The sequence below is a fragment of the Numenius arquata genome, chromosome 4, assembly GCF_964106895.1.
Source record: "Numenius arquata chromosome 4, bNumArq3.hap1.1, whole genome shotgun sequence".
NCBI classification, from domain to species: Eukaryota; Metazoa; Chordata; class Aves; order Charadriiformes; family Scolopacidae; genus Numenius; species Numenius arquata.
In genome coordinates, this window is record NC_133579.1 from 3551002 (window position 1) to 3570071 (window position 19070).

At 38.4% G+C, this 19070-nt stretch overlaps 1 protein-coding gene across 1 annotated transcript in view; it reads left to right on the forward strand.

Annotated features, from left to right (window-relative positions):
- TRPA1 (transient receptor potential cation channel subfamily A member 1) overlaps positions 1-19070 on the forward strand; it is a 37944-nt gene that overhangs the window by 17642 nt on the left and 1232 nt on the right. The window contains exons 11-26 of the mRNA XM_074146674.1: positions 355-524; positions 614-778; positions 1973-2087; positions 3448-3614; positions 4449-4542; positions 5165-5224; positions 6540-6638; positions 7484-7554; positions 7965-8112; positions 10886-10975; positions 11187-11356; positions 13389-13518; positions 13652-13834; positions 14820-14888; positions 17514-17624; positions 18117-18214. Of these exons, the coding sequence (XP_074002775.1) occupies positions 355-524; positions 614-778; positions 1973-2087; positions 3448-3614; positions 4449-4542; positions 5165-5224; positions 6540-6638; positions 7484-7554; positions 7965-8112; positions 10886-10975; positions 11187-11356; positions 13389-13518; positions 13652-13834; positions 14820-14888; positions 17514-17624; positions 18117-18214 (1940 nt within the window). The remainder of the gene's footprint in view (positions 1-354; positions 525-613; positions 779-1972; positions 2088-3447; positions 3615-4448; positions 4543-5164; positions 5225-6539; positions 6639-7483; positions 7555-7964; positions 8113-10885; positions 10976-11186; positions 11357-13388; positions 13519-13651; positions 13835-14819; positions 14889-17513; positions 17625-18116; positions 18215-19070) is intronic.

Genomic DNA, 19070 nt, shown 5'->3' on the forward strand with positions numbered 1-19070 from the left:
TGGGTCCTGTACAAGCCTTCTGCTGCCAGCGAGGAGTGTTACGGTTGAATGGCAGCCGAGGAGAATCTCCTGTATCACACTTGAGCTGTGGATGGATTGCAGTAGGGGTGCCGAGTGGCAAACGGCCGCCTTCTTCCAAGGGTAGTTGGTGGAAAAAATGGTGACTCACAAATCAGCAGATTCATTGCTGATGCTCATTGTTGCTAAATTTACTTTTCCTAAAGTTTGTTTCTTATTTTTAGATACCGCTTTAGAGTATTAATACCATTGTTACAAACTAGTAGAAGCTGTGGAGCATTAGTGTTATAAATGTAATTCTGTGCTTTTGGTGGGTTTTTTTTGGGGGGGTAACAGATGGAGCATATTAAAAACCTTGTAGTGGATGAAGATAATGAAGGATGCACCCCGTTGCATTACGCATGCAGACAAGGCGTGGCCCTCTCGGTAAATAATTTACTCAGCCTCAACGTTTCCATCTACTCCAAGAGCAGGGACAAGAAGTCACCATTACACTTTGCTGCCAGGTCAGTAGCGCGGTCGAGGCAATGGATTCGAGGCCACTTTTTTCCATCCGTATTTTTTAACAATAATTTCTCATGTTTCTCTTTCAAAGCTATGGGCGCATCAATACGTGCCAACGACTTATAAGAGATATGAAAGACACGAGGCTTTTGAACGAAGGTGATAAGAAGGGAATGACTCCCCTTCATTTGGCAGCCCAGAATGGTCATGAGAAGGTAGTTCAGTTTCTTCTGAAGAGAGGGGCCCTTTTTCTTTGGTAAGTATGCACATTTCCATTCATTAAGGTAAAAAACCAACTCTCACGCGACATTTTATGTCTGTCTGCTGGGAAATTAATACAAAATAAATATAAATGCAATATATGAAAGTATTTAATATTTTAATATATAAATATATACAAATAGAAATCTACAATATAAGAGCATATTTATAAAATATTTGTAAAACTAAGCTGATTGATTGTGCCTTGGTTCTGCCTGACACATAGAATCATGGCTAGCTGTAAAGTAATGCTTCTAACGCTGGGAAAACTGAGGTTTCTCTAAATCCAACTGAGGGAAGAATATTGAACCTTTAGATGGAAAAAGTAGTGTTTTGGAAATACAGTCACACCAGCTTTGCTTACAGGCTTGCGTAGGGGTTCTTAGGATTGGTGGTTCACAGGCAACTTGTGTTGCACTCTGAGTCCTGATTTCAGGTCAAAGATCCTCAGATCATTGGCAGCTCCAGAAGAAACTTCCAGGCTCACACCTGTAAAGCCAGGAGCCAAAGATACTGATGGATTACTGTCAAACCCTTTATTTCTAGTGTCCTTAGCTGGACTAGTGCACCTAGCAAGGACAGAGATGATAATACAGACATATATAAATAAGAGTATATATAGATACGTATGTATATCTGTGTGTACTCATGTATGTGGGTATGTACTTAAGCTTAATTTAGACTTAAATCTGGCATTTTTTTAAAGAAATGTCCTGGTAGGTTCTATGTGATAAAAGGCTTAATGAGTTCCGTTACACTAAGATGAGGTAATATTAATAGGAATAGGTTTGTGTGCTTGTAATGTTTTGTATATTCACTATCTTTAAATGCAAAATTCCATAATATGGCCATGACCTATGGTACTAGTAACAGAATATTGCAAGCATTTGTGTCATTTTTAAGGGACATCTAAGAAAATAGGCACAATCCAGATATACACAGAAATAAAGAGAAGAAAAGAGAGAGGGAGACCCAAAATACTATTACAGAGTTGAACGTTTTACTTTGCAATGATTCATTGATAATCACCTAATACTTGATGGAAAGCACAGAGATCTTTGCAACAGTCACACCGAAGAAAAGAAATTTGAGTCAGAGGAGGAGACAGTTACATTTACTTCAAATTTATAAAAAGTTTTCAATTTGTAATTCCTAATTTTACATGCACTGTATATATTTTCCACGGAAGTGATTATAAAGGCTGGACAGCCCTGCACCATGCTGCCTTCGGAGGATACACTCGCACAATGCAGATCATCTTGGACACCAACGTGAAGTGCACGGACAGAGTGGATGAAGAAGGGGTATGTGTTCCCGTTGCGTTGTTTGTTTTCTGTCTGCTATTACTTCCAGACCGAACGTCAATAGTATGCTATTAGTAGTTTTCCACTGTGTATTACATGGGTAATATTTCATTTCCTGCGGCAGATTTAAAGTCTTTATGTTTCACCACCGTTAAAGTTTATTGCTTAGATTAATATATGATTGCTGAAATTGTTATCCAGTTCTTGTAAGTGGGGGACAAAAAAATGCAAATAACCCAATTGAAAACATAAAACACTGAGTATGTTAGACAGGTCCCTCTTCCCTCCTTTACAGTGTAAGCATATATTAACAATGCAGTACATCAGTAATTTAAATTTAAAAAGCTTATACAGATTTTTTAAAAATCCAGTATCAACTATAGCTCATTAACATAGTGTTTGAAATCCATCTGTTCTGCACAGCGGTGTCCAGCAGGTACAGCTCCTTACTTGCTCTAAAGTTTGGACAAATGTAGTGTCTGTTGGGTCAAGACAGAATTCATTTTCTGGATTGGAGACCTCTTGTATGAACCTGCCTAACAGTTCCCCATCGGAAAACATATGCTGGTCGTTTTAAAGAGCTATTCAGTTTCCAACACAGGAGGTGTTGCTAATTTCTCCAAGAATCAGTGTTGAAAATATTTAGATTAATTAGACAGGACAAGAGGAAACGGCCTCAAGTTGCGCCAGGGGAGGTTCAGATTGGATAGTAGGAACAATTTTTACACAGAAGGGCTTATTAAGCATTGGAACAGGCTGCCCAGGGAAGTGCTGGAGTTGCCATCCCTGAAGAGATTTAAAAGATGGGCAGACATAGTGCTTAGAGATATGGTTTAGCAATGTTTTTTGTCAGTGTTGGGTTGATGTTTGGAAACTACTGGAAAGAGTCCAGTGGAGGCTACAAAGATGATCAAGGGGATGGAGCACCTCTCTGATGAGGAAAGGCTGAGGGACCTGGGGCTGTTCAGCCTGGAGAAGACTGAGGGGGGAACCTCATCAATGCTGAGCAGTATCTAAAGGGCAGGTGTCAAGAGGATGGGGCCAGTCTTTTTTCAGTGGTGCCCAGGGACAGGACAAGAGGAAATGGGCACAAACTTGAATATAAGAAGTTCCATCTGAACATGAGGAGGAACTTCTTTCCTGTGAGGGCCCTGGAAGAGGCTGCCCAGAGAGGTGGTGGAGTCTCCTTCTCTGGAGACCTTCAAAACATGCTTGGACACGTTCCTGTGCAACCTGATCTAGGAGGACCTGCTTTGGCAGGGGGTTGGACAGGATGATCTCCAGAGGTCCCTTCCAACCCCATATCATTCTGTGACTCTGTGATTCTCATGGATCATTGTTGTACTGCTTTTCTGCCCAGAACACAGCTTTGCACCTGGCTGCGAGAGAAGGGCATGCAAAAGCAGTAAGGTTACTGCTGGACTACGGTGCGAAGATTCTGTTCAACAAAGCGGTAGCTTCTTTTTTCCATGAAGCAATACACAACAGGAGAAAAGATGTAGTGTCTGCTGTCATTTTGCACAAAAGGTAAGATACACAGAAAATGCTTTTTGAATATGTTTTTTTCTGTCGTGCTTCGTTTTGTTTATTAATGGAGATTTAGTTCCGAAAGCCTGTGGTTTAATAAGTAAGACTGAGTACACATTTTAAAATTCCAGAGATTATTTTATCTGCTATGTGGCATGTTGTTTTCCATATTAGATTGAGTATTCAGATTCTGCTGAAAAAAAAACGTAGAAACCATTAGAAACAACTAATCCTTTCTATGTCTTCCTTCTTCTTGTGTATATAATTTTGGCCTTTCACATAATGCTTCAATAGCTACAGAATTCTAATCAAAATGTGAGATTCAAGAGATTTGATTGAAAATTGTTGGTTTAAATGTTGCGAATATTTAAAAATGCGGCAGTTCAACTGCAGTTTAGAATATTTTATTTTACAATCTAGAGAAGCCCCACTTAAGGAGTAAAAGTGTCGCACCGTTGCTTAATGATCACAGCTCCTGATAAGAGTTGCAGGAACACTGCCAGTATATTACAGTATTTATTATTACTCACCTAATCTTGTAATCCAAGATTCCAACCTTAGTTCAGGTTTCATATTTTTTAGAAGGTCTTAGCATAGTTGAAGCAATTCTGTTTAATTGATAACAGAGTTAAACATGAATCATTCATAGAGAAGCATCCAGAGTGTTACTCAGTAACTCCTCACAACAGCTGATTTTCCAATTGATGGTATGTAAACTTGTTACATATTGCGATTTGCAAGATAATATCTCAACTAAAACTAAAATAATCTAGAAGTATATAATTTAAAAGAGAAGTGACTAATTCGTTTCCTGTTATCCACTCATTTTTGCAGGTGGGAAGAAGCTGTTGTGACATTCTCTCACTATTCTAGTGCCAATAAGTGTCCTTTGCTGGAAATGGTTGAGTATCTTCCTGATTCATTTAAAGTGAGTAAAGAGATGACTGCACAAAATAACCTTGGTTACATTGCATCATTTGCCATTCTTTTTCTAATGCTGTCCTCACTAATACCTAGTATTATAAAATAGAAACAATACAAATTCACAAATTGATTTAATTGTATTTTAGTGATGGTTTCAGTTTAGCCAGTTAACGTTTTCTAAAACTAAAGAAATTAATTAGCTTTATGATGTCAACGGAGTTATAATAGTGGTATAAAAAGGAGGATAACAGTGATGAAAGTCAGTCGAGATTTGGGTTCAAAACCATTTGAGAGATTTTCAACTTCCGAGCTGTTAAGTGACACTACAGAAATGCTTTTTATTAAAATAGCAAGTGACTTGGTATGTATATATTCATAAACACAGCACATTTTATACTTGTAAACTAGCATGTGACCTTGTAAGTGGCATAGTTTCGTTATTTAACTCCTACATGTAAACTCTGGTGTTTTATGTCTTCAAAACATACACCGTAAAACCATCAGTCATCGCTTCTGTTAAATGACTGCTGTATTTGAAGGTCATTTTCTCCAGGTAGAAACATTATATTCTTTCTGATGAACGTTATCTATATCACCTTAATTCACTCTTCTGTTTATCTGCAAAGCTGGTTTTGGACAACTGCATAATTGAGTCTTCAGAGGAAAAGACAAGTCGAGATTTCTATGTAAGTGCATTATTTGGATAATAATTGTTAGAAAATCATCAGCTTGGCTTTTAGCTACTAATACTGGACTAAATTCTAATACACCTTAAATATTTTCTGTAGTTGCAATTATAGTTCTATAGTTGGTAAATTGAAATTAGCCAATATTTTATGTTGATTTATGAATAATTCAGTAGTAAATCAACGATAACTATATTTGAGTCTGTGCTTTTAATATATATTTACCAAAAAGCTCCTCAGTATTAGCATGACTTTTAAAAATCACTTCATCACATACTAGCAATCTGCAACCATTAGTTTCTTTTCTTTTTCTGAGCAAAGCTGCTGATTTAATTCTCTTTATTGCCTCTGCGACACTGAAATGGAAACATTTTGGACTTGAAATTTTGGGAAGTACAAAATATATATACTTTTAATGTATATGTCATGTTCATATGGATAAAATACAATTGTAAGTGAATATCAGATCTTAAGAGAAAACACAGGTGACTGATCTTACTTAATCTTTTGGGCTGTAAACAGCTTTGAAGTTCAGTTTCTGTAATCTTTGTGATTATGCATTTTAACAAGTATAACATTAAACTTGAGCAATCTATAGACTTCATCATTGCTGCGTTAATTCTTGCAAATGGTATCAGAGGTTATGGATATCTCAAAATAACAGTGATAGAAGACACAATATCTATTTATGCATATCAAAAGCCTGCCTATGATAAGCAGTACTATTGTCATCAATAATTCAGAGTCCAAAATGTTTCTTTTTTTGTAAATTCTTGTCCAAAAGCTTATGCAGTAGATTGCTTTCACAATGCTAAGGAGGCATAAATGTTCTAAAGTTATATTACTATTGAAACCATATTGAAAACCACCTTACCAATTATTACATTGGATTGTGTCTACATCACTAACAGAAAACTTGCAAATTTTCTGCTGCTGTACGTTTTCTTTATATTGTTTTATCAAAGCCATATAACTTTTAAATACAAGCTTTTCTTCAAAGTCAACATGAAAACAAATTACCTTTATGAGAATGACCTTTTTAAAATTTAATATTTTAAGAAGAAACGTGTACTTTTTATTTTATCATTCAAAATGGCTGTTTGCTTAATTGTCTTTCAGTCCCAGATGTGTATCTTGATGGCATGTGTTCGCTGACAAAGTAACTAATAATCAGCGTACATCAGTATTCTAATTATATTGACACCATATGCCTTTTTTTCTCTAAAGGATAACCTTTCTTAACTTAAGCACACGATCTTAGTCTTAGATCATCAGTTTCATCACATTTAAATGCTGCTGTATTTTTATAATTCAGATTGAATATAACTTCAGATATCTTCAGTGTCCCCTGACACTTAACAAGAAACTAAAGGATGGTGAAGACATTTTCTATGAACCACTTACCACTTTAAATGTAAGTTCTTTATTTTAATCTGACATCATTCCATGCTGTCTTGCTTTAAAATCAAGAAGTTTGAATTTTTCATCATAGTATTTCTTCTCCAAAGCCTGTATCTCTGTATATTTAATGTATGTTGGAATGAAGTATGGGCCAAAATTATTATAGTCTAAGTAATAAATAACATTTCTTTTAGGTTTACATAAAATTTCTTAGTTTATTTAAACGACTATGAATGTTTCAAGAGAACATACTGTATGTGCAGGTAATACATCAAAGAAAACCATACTCCAGTCATTGTAGTGACCGTGTACTGGAGTGCGAGGCATTGAAAAACCTGACAAAAATGACTTTTCATATGCTAATTGCAAATTACTTTCTGAGCCTAAACCAAATTTTGGTGTTCTTTCACATTGCCAGTCTGTTCTCTCATTCTTTTGTCAGAAAATGTTTACAGAACTAACTTGCTGGCTTAATTTGATTTGTCTAATAATAAATAAATAAATAGGTATTTTCTTGTTAGGTGGAACTAGAAAAGCTTGGTCATCCCACAGGTATATATTATATATTAAATATAATATATTATTTTATATTATAGTTGGCAATATTCTGTACAATTTTTTAAAGCTTGAAATGGACTCACAGAGCAGCAGGAGAGAAGCTGGATGTCTCAGTAGGCAGAGAAGGCAAGATAGTAATAGCTTTGGGCCAGAGTTAATAAACAAAAGAACTTTGCAAAGTCTTAGAGACATTTTGCTTTTCCTTAGGCTAATATTCATGTAAAGAAGGTGGGACAGCCAGTTTTGTAAGCACTTAGCTGGATGAGATAAGTTTGATCCTTCTGCTTTCTTGTTTTGTAGGCCATGGTGCGCCACAATCGCATGGAGCTTCTCAGTCATCCTGTGTGTAAAGAATATTTGCTTATGAAATGGTAGGTATATTTTAATGTACATAAAATACAATATTGCAGGTCAGGATGAAGGCTGTTGTGACTGAGAATTATTTACTAAGACGTACATATTTATAGCATTGACTAAAGCAAATGACTTTTCCATATTTAGAATATGCTGATGATTTTCATATAAAATGTAGCTTAGCATTTAGTAATGATTCTTTGATATTTACAGCAAAGACAATGACTAACTTTGTTTCTGCTTTATTGCAAAAATATATAATGGGATTGCTGAGTTGAAAAGGGACAGTTTTTCAGAATGGCCAATGCACCTTTGGCCACATAAAGCTCGATGAAGAGGTTCATCACAAAAGGACACTTTAAGAAATGTTTATGCATGCTCTTCTAAATTTGTTAAGTGTTGTAACTTTAACATTCTTACTTTCAAGGATGGCTTATGGGTTTCGAGCGCATCTGATGAATTTAGGAATATATTCTCTTGGTCTCATCCCATTGACTCTTCTGGTCACTCACATACAGCCAAGAAGACCTTTGAATGGAACAGAGATATATGAAGCAAGACCATTAGAATATGAGGTACTGAGTTTTCTTACTAGTTTGTATTTTTATAGTAAAAAGGTATGGTTATTTAAATACTTTCTAGAATTATTTATGAATTAGCAACTCTAAAGAAGAGAATTGAAGTATATATTTTTAAACATTCAGCAGCACCTTCTGTAGATAATTTTCAGTTCTCATTTTAAAGCTTTTCTGAAAATTTTTCTTCTGGTTCATGGTTACTTCAGTTTCTTCCCTGAAGTGAGTATTTCTTTATTGTTGAAGAAAAAAATTAATGCGTATTTAATTATGAAAAGACAGAAAACAGCAGATTCTTTAGCTATCTATGTCCTTTTAATTTTCAACCAAAACAACAGGATGGTGCATATTTAAAATTTTACAGAGAAAGAGCAATAAATAATAAAGTGCTTTCGGGTATTCAAATACATCTTTCTTTACCCATATTATGTATTACTTTCCCTGCCAGAGCAGGGTCACCCAGAGTAGGCTGGAGAGGAACACATCCAGGAGAGTTTGGAACATCTCCGGAGAAGGAGACTCCATCACCTCTCTGGGCAGCTTGTTCCAGTGCTCTGCCCCCCTCAAAGTGAAGAAGTTCTTCCACATGTTCAGACAGAACTTCCCGTGTGTGCCCGTTTCCCTTTGTCCTGTCACCAGGCACCACTGAGAAGAGCCTGACCACATCCTCTTGGTGCCTGCCATTTAGATATTGCTCAGCATTGATGAGGTCCTCTCTCAGTCTTCTCTTCTCCAGGCTGAACAGCCCCAGGTCTCTCAGCCTTTCCTCATCAGAGAGGTGCTCCAGTCCCTTGATCATCTTTGTAGCCTCTGCTGGACTCTCTCCAGTAGTTCCCTGTCCTTCTTGAACTGCGGAGCCCGGAACTGGACCCAGTGCTCCAGATGCAGCCTCCCCAGGGCAGAGCAGAGGGGGAGGATGGCTTCCCTCGACCTGCTGGCCACCCTCTTTTTAATGCACCACAGGATGCCATTGGCCTTCTTGGCCACCAGGGCACGTTGCTGGCCCGTGGGCAACTTGTTGTCCACCAGGACTCCAAGGTCTCTGTCTACAGAGCTGCTCTCCATCAGGTCAGCCCCAGCCTGTACCAGTGCATGGGGTTATTCCTTCCTTGTCAACTGAAGAAGTCAGACTTGCCAGCTCCACTGCTACAGGAAAATGAAGCTTTAGAAAAGAAAGACGTTGGTGCAGCTGGTTGATGTCCTTTTTGTAAGTGTTTCCTTCTTGCAGTTAAAACTAAGCATATTCTGGCCTTTTAAGAAGGCTGCTTTGTCCCTAAGCTGTACCAGACTTCCAGAGAAGGAACTGCAAGTTCTGCTCTTTATTGACCGTGAGGGTCACGCGAAGGGCAGGAGAGTCACAGAAGCTCTGTCTCCATGACATGAAGTCGTATATACTGAGACACACCTGTGTCATTAGCCCTGAGATGGCAACATACTGGTGCTAATGGAGACAAGTTTTTGTTGTGTGGTGAAGTCTTCAAATGATCCATTTCAAATAAGTGATTTTATCACTAAACCCAAGGATTTTGGAAAGAAAAAACAAAAGCAAGAAAATATTTTACGCTTCTTTTTAGAGAAAAAAAGACATAAAACTGAAATAGGAACTTCAAAAGGATATGCTAGTAGAAATATGAAATAAAATGAACTCAAAGGATATAAAAGGTTCGTGAGGATATCCTGATACACGATAAAGTCTGCAGAATCACATACCCAGCCCAGTATGTGCTGGATTCTCAAAGATTCAGAAGCCAGAAGAACCAGCAGAACTGGAAGAATTCATGCTCTGGTAACTCACTCCTCTTCCTGGTGGGAAGAGATGGGAATATGACAGGAGCTGTGTCTGGCAGACAGGGATGACTGGGACTCACCCAGGTCCTTGAATCATCAGAGACTGGGTGGAAGAAGCACAGTTGGAAGAGGGAGTCCTCTTCTCCAGTGAGGAGTGGTGCTAGCTGGTGGAGGTGCTGCCTGAGAAGACTAGAAATGTCATGCACTGGAGGAGACGGTGTCCTGATGCCCCAGGAATGAGAATGGAGTGGGCAATGCCAGCTCTGGAGGAAGCTCAGCGTTAGAGAACGTGGTTCTAGACACTCAACCCAGGTTCAAGAGGGACATCACAGCGGGGCAGATGCTGATGTGTATTACAGCACCGCTGAAAAGTGAATTTGTGGTCTGCCTATGGGTTAACGAACCCCTCAGGAGGGGAATTAGCTCTTGAAGTTGTTTATGAAGATGAAATTCTCTATTGCCATCTGTGCCAGTAGAAGGCTTTTCATGACAAAGTTCTCTTTGTCTATACTGGTTGTAAAGGGAGGCATCAAAGAGAGCAGCCACATTTAGATGCCAGATCTTCCGGTTTCTCCAAAGACTTCTGTTGCCATTCCAGATACAGCAACATGATAATGAAGTTATGGACAACAGAATTTGTCTTTACGTTCATCCAGTGGCAAAAAAATACTGAAAAATGTGGCATAAATGGTGCAATTTCAGTTCCCGGTCTCGAATAGCAGTAATAAAGCAGCTGCACAGCAACTATTTATCATATGAATGCTCAGACTGTCACACTTAGTTTGAATTACTTAGGCACAATATACATGACATGGATCACACAACAAATATTAGTAAAACAGAATTTAGATAGTAATAAGTTTATTTGAAGCAAGCTAACAGAGCTTATTAACTTGGCAATGGAACGTATATGTAGTAGGTAGAGCTGAAATAAATGTTCATTTAATAATTTCTAATTTGTTTTGTGCTCTGATTTTTGTTTCAGAACTCATACTTCACAAGGGTGTGTATGTGTTTAGTTTTAATTATGAGTTTACTGGGAATCTGCAAAGAAATATTTCAGCTCATTCAACAGGTAAATACATAGAGAAATAACATTAATCAGACAGTGTGTTTACATAGCAGTTTGTGCAATATTGAAATAAATTTGATTTTTCCCTAATTAAAAGGGAAATACCAATATATAAGATTAAAAAGTGAGAAGAGGATATTTAAATAGTGTGTTGAATTCAGTCTTTTAGTGATGCAAGACTTTTAAATATGCATCTGTCTCTCTTAAATCCTAGAAATTGAAATATTTGTTGGATTACTCCAATCTACTGGACTGGACAATTTATACTACAAGCATAATTTTTGTGTCTTCTTTATTTATTAATACACCAGCTCATTTGCAGTGGGAATGTGGAGCAATTGCTGTATACTTGTCTTGGATGAACTTCTTGCTTTACCTTCAAAGGTAAAATTTATTTACATGCTTTAAAATAAAATACTTATAATATTTTCAGATATTTTACATATCCTAAACCATGACTGACCTATTTTTTGATATATTTTTTTTCTAAGCTATACAAATTCCCAGGTTAGGGCTATAAGAACTTTTTAACCTAATGAACTGTAAAGTAGTTTTCAGTGTTTTTCATGTCGAGAATCACAGCGTGTGTTCCGGCAACTGAAGAAATAACAAGATTTGTTTCAATGTTAAGTAAGCAAAGCCACTGCATGTGTCTTTTTAAAAACACATTTAATTATACTGTATAGACTTTCACTTAAAAAAGAAAAAGGATATGAATTAAAAGAGGAAAAATGGAGTCTGTTTTTATAAGTAATACCTGGGAGAAGGTAAATTTATTTATCATTTTACAGATTAAATGGCACACCCCGCTGTTCTACACCACAGTGTCCTGTAAAAGAATTATAATGGATGAAATTACTTCCTTAGTTGACATTGGGTCTATTTATTGTCGTTAATGATTTTAATGCTGTCGGTGGTACAATAGAGTCCAAGAGCTATGGACCACAGGAAAGCTGGGTGGAGGGAAAAATAATGTGGGTGTAGTGCTTAAGACTAATAAATTAAACATGTTTGTGCCTGAGCAGGGCTGCCGTGCACAAAGATGAGGTGTGGCTCATCAGCCAAAAAAAAAGTGGTGATTTAGAGCTGTTCAGAAAATAAAGACGACAGTGTGTGATAACACTCCGTATATCTCTTCTGAGTCTTATTGTACATATGCACTGGTCACCCCCAGGAAGTCTGGCAGACAGACAAACACAGCATTTGCTGATTGATTTCAGGATCTTTTTACTGTAGTTTGGATGTTTAAGGACAGGATTTGTAAACAGAGTTAATGTCATAAAGAGAGAGACTATCTTTATGGTACTACCTCTGCTGGCAAACCTTGTCTTACCTGTGTCTGACCTGAGATGATTTATGAATGGGCGAGTCCTCTCTGCTGTGCCCTGTCAGTAAAAGGGGGGTTGAACCTAAACGGTAAAACGTAAATTCATAATTGCCCAACCTTCCTTCTTCTGCTAGATGAAATGCTTCCCTGCCCTGAATAGCAGCAGAACTCCACACATCATTTTTCTGACTCATTCAGTTCTTCTCAAACCAACCTGTAGCTCCGTTGACTTCATTGGAGTTTTGCCTAATAAAGAAAGAAATAGAAGATCAGGTTTGCTTTGCTTCCAGCTTGATCTTTTCAGCCTTGCACGTAATATTTCAGAGGGAAAATCCTGTGGCAGGATTTTCTGAGTTGCTACTGTTGCAGCATTAAACCAGTCATCTGCTCCCTGAATCTGGCAGAGGACATACATTCCCAGCTTCAGGTTTTGGAGGAAAAAGTAGTTGAATCTGCTCTATGACGAGCCGTGTTCTGAGATCTAGGTTTTGTTTAAGCCACAAATGGGAGAAACTTGCCAGATGGCAGATGTTGCTGGAAACACAGGTGTCTTAAAATTGTGCTACTCCCCTTCTCTTCCTGAGCAATGTGTTTCTTTTTGTTTGCTCATTTTCCATAATTTGTAGTGTCATAAAAAGCCAATCAGCCAAAATCAGGCATGCGGCTGCTAGGTGGATCGTGGTGCCAGTTGTCCTTTGTTCTGATTGCTAATTTGCTTCAAAAAGTGGCAAAAAATGAGATAATTTCCTTATATTATTCAGAGTGCAACAGTGGCACAATATTGTATTCTCTGTGGCTATGGAGAGAGTAAAAGTTGCCCATGAAAAATAGTATCTTGAAGAAGTACTGCTCTGGTGCATTAAAATATAGGATTATATAGTTTAGGCTTACTGTGAATAATATTACTTTCATTCTTTTGGATGTGAAAAGTGCAAGATGCTCATACCATCTCAGAATGCTTCAGAGAGGCAAAATGTCTCTTTTCATACGTGAAAATCGGGATCACTTACTGCCTTACACAAGTAACTGTAAGGGACTCTCGCTCCAGTATTTAAGTTTCCGTATCTTTTCTGTTTCCTTATTGCCTAGATTTGAAAACTATGGCATCTATGTTGTGATGTTCTGGGAAATCTTGAGGACTTTGATTCGGATTGCTGTCGTTTTCTTTTTCCTGATATTGGCCTTTGGACTGAGTTTCTTTGTCCTTTTGGGTTCACAGGTGAGTTGAATGGTGTAGTTAATTTTTTATCATTATAAATATTATTTTTGATGAAAGAAGAGTCTCAAGATGTTATTTTCAAATTTCATCTATTTGGGTTTTTTTCTTGATTTGGTATTTCTTCTTTTTGCAGCAAACATATAGCACACCTCTGCTTTCTGTAATGAAGACATTTGCCATGATGCTGGGAGACATTAATTACCACGATGCGTTCCTTGATCCATTACTAAGCAGTGAATTGCCATATCCATTCCTTAGTTACACAGTTCTCATTATATTCACCTTGCTTATTCCAATCCTTCTTATGAACTTGCTAGTAAGTAAACTACTTATTAATGTACAGAAGTGGTTAAACACAGATTTAGCACATAGAATGACTTTAGTGCTGATTCATGACATTCATTCATTATTTAACAAATCGATATTTTCAGTGAGATATTAAAAAATTGCCTTTCCCTGGACTCATTTCCCTTCCAATTTACTCTTCAGAGGATTTTCTCACAGTTAACTGTTGCAAGCTTGTCTTGTGTATCTTCAGTTAGTGGATGTGATGGAATTTGAATTGGAGCTGCAGGGAATTATTATGAGGTCTTGATAAAGAAAATTGGGGAAGAAGGATTTTAAGAAGTGCTTTGCTAAATGCGTCCCTCCTAGAGTAGATGTAGTCTGACTGCTTCAACCCCTTGCTGTATCATAACCTAACGCTAACAGTATTATTTTTTAAAAAAAAAAAAAAGCCAAAATCTAAATCTTCATTGCACACAGACCAGCAGTCAAGAGCAGTGTTGAAACTAAATAATGAGCCTGACCTGAACAAAAAGAATCAGAAAACCTGGTAATGGTGCGAAAGGGGGGAAATATGTAATACATCTTCAGCCATGTTCCCTTGAACATGACTTTTCTTTTTAGGAAACCAAGTTTATGTATGAGCTAAGCAATAAAAATCAAACAATTCATTTTTTTTTAAAGTTACTTATTGCTGCCATGATCCTATTCAATCAAGAAGTCAACAAGTTTTTTGACGTAACAGCAGTAATGAAGAATCATAAAGAAGGGATGTTGTTCTTGACAAATCTTTAAAGTAGCTCTTTAGTGGCAGGCTCATTGGTAGGCAGAGAATTGACGTTAAAAGTTGACATTTCTTGATATGGATTTTCCAAATATGCACAAAAGAGATGTGTTTCCAAATTCAAGTGAAACAAAATGAATTTCATTTCAGAGTCAGTTTGAATTTAAAAGTGAATTAGAAATACAATTGAAATCAGCCTATGAAAAACCAAAATCTTTCCTGGTATTTTCAGATTGGTTTGGCTGTTGGAGACATCGCGGAAGTACAAAAATATGCTGCACTTAAAAGGATTGCAATGCAGGTGAGTAGCATACCGTAGAAGCACCAACTAGAGAGAGTAGATATCATTATTAGAACACCGTTTAGATAATTAGCTGATTTATCATCGACATCCCTAACTACCATCTTAGCATCTCTGTAAAGCAACTTGGTGAACATGAGCATCCTAATCTGAATCTCATTTTTTTGTCATTTGAGTCATTGTCAAGGAAATGTATAAACAAATGCATTTTTAAGGAACTTTTGAACAGTCAGTTCCATAAATTCTGAGCTGGCTGTGTGACAGAACTCAGAGGGTTGTAATTAACAGAGCAGGGTCAAGTTGGAGGCCTGTAACCAGCGGTGTCCCTCAGGGGTCAATACTCAGCCCAGTCCTGTTCAACATATTCATCAATGACCTGGATGAGGGGACAGAGTGTATCCTCAGCAAGTTTGCTGATGATACCAAACTGGGAGGGCTGGCTGACACTCCAGAGGACTGTGCCACCGTCCAGTGTGACCTGAACAGGCTGGAGAGGTGGGCAGAGAAGAACCTAATGAGGTTCAACAAGGGCAAATGTAGGGTCCTGCACCTGGGGAGGAAGAACCCCAGGCACCAATATAGGTTAGGGATGGATCTTCTGGAAAGCACTACTGAGGAGAGGGATCTGGGAGTCCTGGTGGATAGCAAACTTCCCATGAGCCAGCAATGTGCCCTTGTTGCCAAGAGGGCCGATGGGATCCTGGGCTGCATAGGGAAGAGTGTGGCCAGTAGGTCGAGGGAGGTCATTCTCCCCCTCTACACCGCACTGGTGAGGCCACAACTGGAATACTGTGTCCAGTTCTGGGCTCCCCAGTTCAAGAGAGATAGGGAACTACTGGAGACAGAGTCCAGCGTAGGGCAACTAAGATGACTGAGGGATTGGAGCATCTCCTTTATGAGGAAAGGCTCAAAAAGCTGGGGCTCTTCAGCCTGGAGAAGAGAAGGCTGAGGGGAGACCTTACCTATGTTTACAAGTACCTAAAGGGTGGGTTGAAGGAGGATGGAGCTGGGCTCTTTTCAGTGGTTTCCAGCGATAGGACGAGGGGCAACAGGCACAAGCTGGAACATGGGAGGTTCCATTTAAACATGAGGAAAAACTTCTTTCTGGTGAGGGTGCCAGAGCCCTGGAACAGGCTGCCCAGGGAGGGTGTGGAGTCCCCTTCTCTGGAGATCTTCAAGATCCTGCACTGATACCCAAGAACATCTCAGAAATAAATTCTAGTAGTCATGTTACTTCAAATTGTATGCTGTACTTGCTTAGTTCAAGTTGATTTGAAGAATTCTCTTTAGAGTAACGTTTCCTCCCAAGAGATACTCCTTTTGCTAGAGATACAAATGACTAAAGCAGAGGTATAAGGGCAGTTCTTTGAGCACAGGAAGGATGTGGACCTTTTGGATCAGGTCCAGTGGAGGCCACAAAGATGCTCCGAGGGCTGGAGCAACTCTACTGTGAAGACAGGCTGAGAGCTGGGGGTGTTCAGCCTGGAGAAGAGAAGGCTCTGAGGAGACCTTAAGAGTCCCTTCCAGTCCCTAAAGGGGCTCCAGGAGAGATGGGGAGGGACTCTTGGTCCGGGAGGGGAGCCATAGGACGAGGGGGAACAGTTTTAAACTGAAAGAGGGGAGATTTAGATGAGATCTGAGGAAGAAGCTCTTTGCTGTGAGGGTGGTGAGACCCTGGAACAGGTTGCCCAGAGAAGCTGTGGCTGCCCCATCCCTGGAGGGGTTCAAGGCCAGGCTGGATGGGGCTTTGATCAACCTGGTCTGGTGGGAGGTGTCCCTGCCCACGGCAGGGGGTTGGAACTGGATGATCTTTAAGGTCCCTTCCAACCCAAACCATTCTATGGTTCTATGATTCTTAATGCTTTTCACCTGTTCAGGTATTTCTTTGCCAACAGAATGCTTGGGAGGGATGTTGTCTTGCAGCTTCAGGCAGTACTATGAAATCTTTATTAAGCATGTAACCTTCTGTATGTTTGACAGGATTATGGTTGTCTGCAATAGGCTTATATGGTACATCCTGATCCATATGCTCAGTATTTCTGTAGCAATTTGGGAACGACTGGAAAGGCAGCATCACCTGAAAGGGAACTCACATGTGACATACTTGTTTCTACCCAAGAGAAAACTCCTTTTCTCACAGGGATTCCAGGGGCATCTTAATCTATACTGACTCGGTCATAATCTAGTGAAAGGGTAGAGCACAATCAGAGAGAGAAAGACCACTTTCTTTCCCGTTATTATTTGGTCTTAAACCCCATGGCTGTGACAGGTATTCTCTCTTTTGAACGTTTCTGCCCCGTAATTCTCTACTGCAACCCACAGTAGAGGAGCTTTTCAAGCCATTACACAAGAGCTAACTCACTTTTGGAACCATTTTAGTTCTAATAGTAGGCATCTCTGCGGGATAATTAATTCTGCTAAGATGCTCAGAGCTGCTATGACTGGAAGGTTTTAGTGGCTGGGCTGGACTGTTCAAATGTTGTCCCATTGCAGCATAGAGATCCTCTGAGACCTGACATCTAGTAATAGTGATTTCAATATAATGACATTATGGTTTTTTCCACATGGTAATGTGTCTTTATCTCAAGAGAATGTATCTTTTTCTTAATACAAAACTACTCTTAGGTTAATCTTCACACCAATTTAGAGAAGAAGCTGCCATTTTGGTTCTTAAGCCGAGTGGACCAGGAATCAATCACTGTCTATCCCAACAGGCCAAGATACTGTGGATTTATGGTAAGATGGTACATCTTAAACTAAAGAATTCTTACTAAAATGCAATATGATTGACTTTGTACACAGATTGTTCAGAACATTGCATTAATAGGACTCAATCATTAACCGATATCAGTGGAATTGTGATTAGACCTTGACTATCTTCAGTGGAAATGATAAATCAGGTTTTTATTTTGAGTTCTCAGTGATCTGTGACTTTACTAAGCAAGAAAAGCTACAAAAGTTACTCAGACAGAAAATAGAATTACTCCCTTTTGGCATTTCTTCTTTTATTTGTTTACTTTGCATTTCAGCTGTTGTTGGTAGACTGAATTTTCTGATTAAACAGATTTTTGCAAAACAAATGTTTAATATACGAAAAATAACTTCATAACAGAAATTTTTTTCAACTTTAACACTGTGTGGAGACTGTTACCATTCCCTTACTTGGGGTTTTTAATCTATTGTCAGACTATAGTGTGTGATTTCAGTTTGGTTCCATGTTTTGTTTAGAGCGTGTTCCAGTATTGCTTTGGGTGTGAGGACTCTGCCACAGATGCCCAGAGCACGGATACAACGTTAGAACTGGAAGTTCTGAAGCAGAAATACAGGTATTCGTTGTGTTATTTTACTACTGGAAAAATAAGTAGAACCAAAATTGAAAGTATACTCCCATTTTTAAAAGTGTTCTAAAGCTCCATACTGTACCTAAAAAGTAAAATTCAATGTATATTTAAGCAAACTGCCTCACTATGGTAACTAACTTAGTATTTTATATTCTGTAGTGTATTTACCTTCAAAGTACTTGTGTGGTAGATATTTTTATCCCATGGCAGAGAAAGAGGACAAGCTTGTTTGCTCATTAAAGTAAACTGAAATAATGGGGAAAATGCATTTTCAGTTCAGAATCAGAGGTTTGTGATGGAGGTTTTCAAGGGTTGCTTTAAACTCGCAATTGAGGTCATTCCAATTGGTTTGCAAATATACACAATCTGTAACTGGCTTTCCACTGTCCGATGGTAAATCTGCTTCAGATTGTTTCACTCCAGAATGGACTGGTGTCCCTGGTTCTCCTTTGAACAAATTACCTGTTTCCCAAAGCCTGTGAAGGAATCATCTGTACTTACTTTTCTTACTCACCTTACCAATAAGAATGGTTTCAGAAAAGCCTTCTGTGCATGTACAGCCAGGAAAATCCATTCTTTCTCACTCTGTCTCACTCTCCCCTGCTCTTTTTCTTTTTCCTTATTTTTTTTTCAATCTACTTAGTATTTGTCTCCCTGCACAGATTCTGATTAATTATTTTCTTGCCTGAAGGACTCAGCAAGAGTTGAAGAGATGAGAATACACCCCACAGAAGCAGGCAAACCATGGGATTTCACAAGTCTTTCTTCAAATCCATACTACATAGTTATATTAGGAACAAGCATAGAACATACTCTTTTTTTTTTTTTTTATTCCTACAGA